General features: G+C 38.6%; 1 protein-coding gene across 1 annotated transcript; it reads left to right on the forward strand.

Annotated features, from left to right (window-relative positions):
* The first annotated feature begins 537 nt into the window (after positions 1–537).
* Positions 538–6,082, forward strand: LOC144439077 (histamine N-methyltransferase-like). The gene is made up of 4 exons (XM_078128329.1): positions 538–737; positions 4,035–4,232; positions 4,973–5,317; positions 5,713–6,082. The coding sequence occupies exons 2-4, from the start codon at positions 4,040–4,042 to the stop codon at positions 6,057–6,059; spliced, it is 885 nt and encodes a 294-aa protein (XP_077984455.1). The 5' UTR covers positions 538–737; positions 4,035–4,039; the 3' UTR covers positions 6,060–6,082.
* The last annotated feature ends 3,080 nt before the right edge of the window (positions 6,083–9,162 follow it).

The following is a 9,162-nucleotide window of genomic DNA, read 5'->3' on the forward strand; positions in this document are numbered from 1 at the left end:
AAGAAGAAGTTTTGGTTATGTGTTATAGATGAAGAGTTAGGAACTTTGAAGTGTAAGAATGTAGACGATAGTTGTGGGTATTGTGTGTGTGTGTGTGCGTGTGTGCGTGCTTGGGGGGTAGTTTAGTGTTTCATGGACATACGTTTGAATATAGGGATTGAGACGTTGGGTGTTGTACTAGTAGTTGTTGCTAGGAACCATGCAATTTATAGTGGATTTGGAAACTGATATCAACTTTGTAAAAAAAATATATAACTGTTCTTCCAATCTGTAATGGCTGTACATCTGATAGGAAAAAATAAACAACACATAGACCATATGGAAAACAATGGAAAACCTGAACTAGACACTCACACTCACACTCACACTCACACTGAAAAAAAATATAATAAAATGAAATAAAAAATCTACCTACCCCACCTATTTTTAAATTGAATGTAATCAGAACCACACAATTTTGAAAAGAATATTACATAGACCACCTTTCAACATAAACAGCGCCCCCTGCAAAAGGCTTTCCTTTTCGTTGTGTATACAGACATGACAGACAGAAAGCGTCACTCGACTGTTACATACGTCGTGTTGTTATCTATAACCAGGGCTGGCTGATAGCGTGGCACGTATCCAGACTATTTCAGACCACGACCTCTAACTCCCAGCCACCCTCAGTGTTGTGACAGGAAGCACTACACGGGATGATATATTGTTGCATTCGTTCGCAGTCGATAACGGTATATGTAAGTATATGCACATCATGTTTGTACTTTCGATAAAACCGACGTAGCCTATGTACCCCCGATAGTACATACACTTCGATTCACAGGAGTGAAAAGTCAAAAAACCAAAATGTCAGGTAGCGGAAATAGTGTTGTAGTGTGACTGTGAGTCCTACACGTCTACAGGTAGGCTATTTCACTGGTGTAGAACATACACAAAAAAGACAAACCCCCAGACACAGACTCACTGTATTTAGACCAGAACACTAAGTTGCAATTTGGACTGACCGAGCCATAGCATACGCCCGGACCATACGACGACAGATGATTGAACCCTGGAGTCAGTATACATTACATGTAACCTCTAAGACCTTGACCCGTTTTCACAATATGAGTGAGTTAAATTCACAACTATAGTCAACGGTATCTGGCGACCTCTTGAATGATTCTGTTCAAGGCCATTTCATAGTTTACTGTTCACATGTGCACACCTAAGTTAGCAGTGCATACACCCGTAGTTATAATCCATTGTACATTTTGATTGTTTAGTAATGACACCTGTTGCGTGAATCATTAGTTTAAATAACAAGTATGGACTTAGTCCTGTCTGCAGACGGTGCACGAGTTTCGCTCAACACAGACTTACTCCGTATGCAAGCAGGACTAGCATGGACTAGTCAAGTTGACTATGACCGTTCATATATGGCAAAAACATGGTCACTTGGTATTATAGATGAAAAGTGTTCATAGGTCCAACAGCAACACAAACATTTACACACTTTAGACTCGAAAAATGAGTGTGAAAAGGGTTCCTTTGGCCTATACGTGCGCAAGTTCTGTGTAGTACGATTCTGGCAGTAGTCCCTTGAGATGGAAACTTTTATAGGGACAGTGTCAGTCCCCCCGACTCGTCGCTGCCACACGTGATCATTGTCCCTTAGCTTTGTAAGGCGCACAAAGTGCGCCCCTAGCGTCGAAGCCCTAGCGTCGAATTTGTCCCGACTTAACCCCGTCTGCAATCAGGTGTGTACAAACTGTGTACAGACAAATTTTGTACTGATGTTACTTACAATGATCGTGTCAGGAGATAAGTCAATCTGATTGAAATCCGATGTAGTAAACACTTGCGATTTCTTTTTGGCTGTTACGTTTACTGCCGTTTGTTCTTTTGAGATTGCTCGTATAACAAAATGTACACTTGTTTTAAAGGTACTCAGACTTGAAAATATCGAGTCCCAGACTGAACATGAAATGGAACGTTGGCAAAAACATACATGGAGTTAAAAGTGGGCATTTATGTAAAATAAAAAAATAAAAATTAAGTGTATTCAGATTTTTTCAGGCCTGAAGACTTTGAACATTAAAATACTGACTGAGAGAACTGTAATCGATACCACCTCTTTGACCAGAATATGATTTGCAGAAATAAAAATTATTTCTGAGTTCAAAGTTAAATAGATATACACAATTTTAAATTTCTTATCTACAATTTCAAAATGCACAGTGGGAAAACTGTCTTAAATCGGCAATAATGGACAAGGAAGAGAAATTTACAAAAAAACGTATCACTTTCCAATATTTATTCGTTGATCAAACGAACTGCCGAACGCCACAAAGAGAATATCGATCGCGAATGTTTGCACTATTCCCATTGGCGCTTTCTGACTCGCGTTCACTGTTCGGTGTTTCTACTTTTTCATGATACGCAGACGAAACAAAATATTGTATGGGAACTATTCTAAATTTGTCGTATCCACTGCAAACATGGGCTTTAATTCTGTAATTCAACTGCTTGTTTATGAAACATGATTTATCAGATACCGTGGAGAGCTTGAAATACTATTTGAATGCAAGTACACGATAAGGCGTTTACACAGATTCGACTTACGTTATTGAGATTTCTAGATACACAAGGAGAAACGAGAAAGAAAATAATTTGAAAAATACTTACCGCATACCTCGACAATAGCAGACTAACTTTGTTCATGTTTACGACGAACGCTTCACTATTGATATTTGCCATTGTCATTTACGAGAGTCCGTCGATTTCAGTAATAACCCTACAAATACAGGAGTATCAGTGACACAGTTTATCGTTCTGTGTTCTCTGCAGAGATGACTACCGTAGTTTTAACGCCACTGTGTTTACATTTCGTTGTTGTTAGGTGGACGTTCCATCCTGTACGCGGCAGTCGAACTCCGCAACGCGTACGCTGATTGGATAAAAGTTTCTGTCACATCGCAGTACTAGTATTATTTTCGAGGAGGATAAGCGCCATTTTGTGAGGGATTACGTGCTTTGAAAAAAAAACGTGATATAAGCGTCGACTTTTCGTATGACACATGTTTTACATTGGCGCTTTGATTTATTGGAGAAAAGGTGATCATATCATAATTCAGCAGTATGGGAAGTTAAAAAATAAAATTTGGTTAAGACGCCCCCCCCCCGCCAAAAAAGAAAGAAAAAAAAATCTGTAGGGTTTGTTTGTGTGTTCAATATTTTTCCTCCAATTAATGAATAAACAACTCGCTCATCATAATTCATAAAACAAAATATTTTTACGGAACAATTTGTATTATCACTATAACTTAGTAATATTCATTACCGTGATTATGAAATATTTTATATTAATCATTATTATGGCCTCTTTTCGAAATTTGGACTGGAAATGTCAGTTGCCGTCAGTCACTCCAATCCGTACATAATTACGATTTTGCTGACAACTTCAATAACGTCAAACAGGGAATGAAAATATAACCCCTTCCCGTTGACGGAGGCATGGGAGGTACATAGTTAGTTTTATCATTTGAAGGATACAGAGCAAAAGATACTTCGACGGAGACCTAGATATTTAGTTCAAACTTCTAAATTCGTTGAGCAGTTTTGAAGATCACTGATGCGATGAGCTATTTATCTGTACACAATTTGATAAGGTACCTAGGACCGGCCTAGAAAGATTTTATCTTGCCCTATTTGCACGGAGGCATACAGTGATATTTTATGTATTTCTGGCTTCTACATACTGTATCTTAAAAACAAACTTTGTAAGATAAAATGTCATTCGTCCAAGAATTTGGAACACCGTCGCATTGTCTCGTACAAAAAACTTTCCTCACTCCCTATTAGGAATTAGGATGTGCTTTCATACCCCGTGTACACGGGGTTATACATGGGGTTATACGGTACATTCTACATTCTTACTTCGCGAAATAATTCGCTATTTTTACCTAACCTTTAAAGGGTGCACATCACATATATTTTTATCACCAAAATCAAGTTCCAAACTTTTTTCTTGTTGTCTACTTTATCCCTATTAGTAACCATGGCGACTTCATTGCAGAGCATTTACAGTGATTTCAAATACTATTTCAAAAGCTACCAAACATTTATACGCTTGACGGAAACCAAGGAAGAGAATCAGTGGTCCGAACAATGGGAAGGCATCGTCAAAACTTTATTCGTTAATTCTGAAGTTCCTACGAGCACGAGAGTACTTCTTGTTGCAGCTGGACACGGTAAAGCAATGTTAAGGGTTTATAACATGGGTAATGTCAGGGGGATAGGAGGGGGTGCACATAGTTGCTGGCAACCGGTTGAGTTTATACATTATCATGACATCATATTCTTCGTTCAGCTGAGAAAAAACAAGTAACATGTGAGAATTGTCACGTGAGTCGGATGACTCGTATTTTTTGACTGAATGAAGAAAAATATTGGGGGGTATACGGTTATACCTGTACAAGCATAATTTTTGAAAAAATCGAGGAGTAATGGCGACTTCGAACATTTTGACTTGTATTTCGAGTACGCAGAACCAGTGAGGTAGACGCGCGTTGTAGTGATGTAGAACGACTAGGGTATACATCCCATACTGTTTGTTCAAACGAGCTCAACTTGACTTGATATAAGGCCTATATGGTATAAACGTTGTCACCACTTTATGCCCAAAACACTAGGAGAAAAAGTCTCAACAATTTTCATATTTAAGAATGTGAATGAATGACCTATATAACGTTCGCAATGGCTATACAATTACATACGATTTAGGAAGTAAAGATACTATAAAACAACGTGATAGCGCGCGTACGGGCGCCCATCGTTGGAGAAATGTTACATCCTTTGAACAAATACCTGAAAATTCCTACAATGCACAAAGAGCTAGCTAGTCCCAGGTTTATCTCACGCCTCCCCACTGACGCTCAAGGTGATACGTTGTCATAGTTTAATTGTTTGGCTTTTGTTTCCTATTGGCAAGGTTTGGATGAAATGAAGATTTTAGAGATGATCTTAAGTCAATATCCTATGACGTCAGTCGTGGTTGATGTCATTGAACCTGTTGAAGAGCAGTTGGAAATATTTAAAGACAACTCACCAGAAGTGATGACGAAATACCCAAACAGATTAGAGTTCAAATGGTTTGTGGAAACGTTTCAAGGCTATATGAAGATAAGGGAAGAAAACAAATCTGAAGAAAAGTTTCATTTGGTGGTCTGTCTTCATGGTCTGTATTATTTTGACGACTGGGCAGACACTCTGGATATATTTTACAACCTTCTAGTGAATGGTGGAACAATGGCTACTGCTATCGACAGTGGAGATAGTAAGGACCTGTAAAATCAAGAGAGAGTCGAACGGACGGACGGATGGATGGATGGACAGACAGACAGACAGACAGACAGACAGACAGACAGACAGACAGACAGACAGACAGACAGACAGACAGACAGACAGACAGACAGACAGACAGACAGACAGACAGATTGATAGACAGGGGATAGACAAACAGACGTAGTGATATACAGAGACAGGGTGCCGGACAGACGAATGGGTGTATCGGAGAGAGAGAGAGAGAGAGAGAGAGAGAGAGAGAGAGAGAGAGAGAGAGAGAGAGAGAGAGAGAGAGAGAGGTTCTACTGTATCTTAATCATTTGTCAGTCCATCTCTTATCTCGTACCACGCCAATCACATTACTATAATGTTTCTATCTATCAACAGGTGAATGTGGTAGACTTTTTACCAAATATCGTGAATGGGAAGGAGATAGAACGAGTTTGTTAACTGCCGATGACATCATCTCCCACCTAACTAAGAAAGGTCGTCTTTACCAACGTTTCCTAAGAGGTGGCAGTGTTGACGTATCTTCCATCTTTGACAAACAGTCAACTGAGGGGAACATGATATTGGACTTCCTTGTTCAACGTAAAGATTTCCGTCGAAAAGCCCCTTCGCCACTTTTTGACAAAGTCATGGGTTTTGTACGAGAAAACTCACGGAAAGAAGGAGACAAACATTTAATGAGTGATGATGAAATCGATATTCTTGTGACAAAATCTACAAAATGATTAAAATGATGATCTCTTTTCAGTTCATTGGCTTGATCATTCTAGTTTTGGGGGACAGATAATACAGCATAACATAGAAAATGAAATACAAGAACAATTGAACAGATGACATTGTGTTGTGTTGTTTTATATGAGATGGATGCAGTTATGTATCAACAAAGACAACAACATCTCACCACGCACATTCGTCCCCCACCCCCACCCCAGTACATTGTCGATATTGTCGAACAGCATTTTTATATAGCGCTCGTACTACTTTGATTGATTCATATATTTACTCGATACTCGGACCACCAAAGCTCGACATGACTACCGTACCGTTAGTCTCGGTCCTGACAGGGCACGTATTCCGTACTACAAAGTACTCGATACTCCTCCCAGTATTGAGTACATTGTAGTATTGAGTACATTGTAGTACGGAATACGTTCCCTATCAGGACGTACCTAGACCACCAGACGAAAAGAGTATGGAAACCACGAATCTCATCATACCGTAGTGGTTGATGATAAAGTCTAATGATTGAGAGGTATCATGTCCCAAACCTGTATAGATGGTTTGTTTTAAAGTCTAGCGCACACTAACAAACGAACCGAGATTAACACACACAAATTTCCGAAAAAATGGCTGCATCAATTCAAACGAAATTTCATAGACATGTTCCGTAGGGTAATGGCAAGAACTGATTAGGTTTTGGTAATAATCCGATGAATATTAATGACCAATTTGAGTAATTAATCGATCGAATGAGTCTAAAGTTGGCATCAGATTCAGATTCAGGTAGCGTTATCTTATGAACGTTATATTGAGCGTCAGATGGCCTCAGATCCGAATCTGAATCTGACGCCAAATTTATACTCGTGCTCTACACTACTGAGAAAGACTCTGTTTTCAGGGGTTTCATGCCAACCTTATTTTGTGTTTCCCTTGGATCTGCACTCTTCATTGGCTGCACAAACACGAGAAAAAAGAAGACCGAGGCAGGGTATTTAAGTGATTCAAACCCACCAGAAAGCAATTTTTTTTCTTGGCCTTAAAATAGGTTTACAATGAGCGCGGAGATCACAAACAGGTGAAATATTTATCATCGTTTCAATTTTGTCAAATATGGACATAGATATTACAAATAGGCTTGATGGCAAGGATGGCCATTTTCACTTATTTCTTTGCAATTCCGTTAAACACATTTTTATCATTTACTGTACTTTGGTTTAAAGTGTATGACATGGACATGGTACTTATCCTTGGATATGCAGCTATTTATTCTCAGCCCAATTTTCAAGTACCCATGACTCTATTGTTATATCGAGATCGATGAACCGTTTCGCGGTTGTATTTTCCAGCCCGTATCGCGAACCCCTTCATGAACCAGGTGATTGGTTGTACAGTAAACCGTACTACAGGATTTCCCAATACCTGGTTGGTATCTGCCTTGGATACGTTCTCTTCAAATTAGATGGAAAGAAGGTCAAAATCAACAAGGTATAGTTTCTGCAATACTTTTCAAAGTCGACTAAAACTAAACCATAATTTTGTTGTTGTTGCAAGAGTGGCGACACCTGGCTTATATGAGTCTATGATAGTCTACCGTACAAAATGGTCATTTATTAATTTGTAAGTTAAGTGTTTTGGATTCAGTACAGTCAAAGGCTTGTATTTCTTTCCTTCCGATGCATATTCATACCTGTATTTTTTTAAAGAATCAAACGATACCAGTGGTGAGGCTGGTATACAGATCTCGAGCATTTAGACATTTAATTTAGAATTTACTCCACTAAGAAGAAGCTTGAAAATGGGAGGTGTAGATGGGGGTGGGGGTTATACCTTGCGCGTGAATGGTGAATCGTTAATACCCCCCACCACCGCCGCCGCCAGAATGTCGTTAGTTTTGTGACCAAGACATTCTATCTTTATGTGGGGAAGGGAAGGTCGTTATACCAAGGATGTATAAACAAACGTCCCTCAACAGACTTGAAGTCTGTATTGTACTGTCTACGTACTATCAAACCAGAGTGACTATAGAGTTTCAATTAGGCGATTGATTTTTACATCTTACACAGCGTTTTTGTTATGAATTACACACACACACACACACACACACACACACACACACACACACACAATAAGCATGCACTGATAACACTCACACAAATTAATGTTACGTTTTATCTCACTGCAAACACAAATATGTAGTCTTGTGTTTGAATCTTCCTTGTTTCATCGACAGTAATGTTGATTTGTATTCACAGTGAGATAAAATGTATCTTTTTATATGCCTGCGCGATATGTGAGACGTAAAAAAACGTGAAACTCTATAGTCACTGTGGGTTGGTAGTAACATGGCTTCGATTTGTGCATATGGCTCCAGGTAGAGTTATCTGGAGCTGTTCTGTGCTACCAATACAAATTAAGCGGTACAAAACAATTCATACTTTCAAGGATACATATACAAGTCATTTCATGTCATATAAGATGACTTCTAGAATTGGTAGTTTTGTGTTAATTTTCTCTCTAAAACCCACCAATCTTTGACACAAGCGCTAGCTTTGTAAAATTCATTTTAACAAAATGTAAATTCTGGTTTTTTGTACATCATCATATGAATACATGTCACGATCTATTCTCAATTCACTCATCTCGCACATTAAGAAAGGCAAACAAAATTTGTGCTGTCACAAGCCTTGTTCAGTCTTGTGTCTATTCAAGTGTATTTAATTAATAAAAATCACGTATTATTCCAAAGAAAGAAACAAAATGCGATATTACAAACATGAAGTATCGAAGTGTCCCCTCATCCCTTAATATCATGATTCAGTGCTTAAAAATAAACTATTTTAACAATGTTCCGTGTATCAGCATTATGATAATACCCTTTGTCTTTATAGTGTTTGTAAGTGACTCCCCCTCCAGCCACACACACACACACACACACACACACACACACACACACACACACACACACTCAAAATAAAATCAGTAGAAAATTATATCAGGACAGATGATCAATTGTTATTCCTCCAATTTTGTATATCAAAACATTGTCATCATCATCATCATCATCATCATCATCATCATCATCATCATCATCAGTACTGGCTCTCAATT

This window comes from Glandiceps talaboti, chromosome 8 (genome assembly GCF_964340395.1).
Source record: "Glandiceps talaboti chromosome 8, keGlaTala1.1, whole genome shotgun sequence".
Classification (NCBI taxonomy): domain Eukaryota; kingdom Metazoa; phylum Hemichordata; class Enteropneusta; family Spengelidae; genus Glandiceps; species Glandiceps talaboti.

Bases quoted from the DNA above. Each gene is read 5' to 3' on its own strand.
- LOC144439077 (XM_078128329.1), top strand. From the start codon at position 4,040: ATGGCGACTTCATTGCAGAGCATTTACAGTGATTTCAAATACTATTTC. The intron at 4,233-4,972 runs GTAAAGCAATGT...CCTATTGGCAAG, and splicing joins TCTTGTTGCAGCTGGACACG to GTTTGGATGAAATGAAGATT. The intron at 5,318-5,712 runs GTAAGGACCTGT...ATCTATCAACAG, and splicing joins TGCTATCGACAGTGGAGATA to GTGAATGTGGTAGACTTTTT.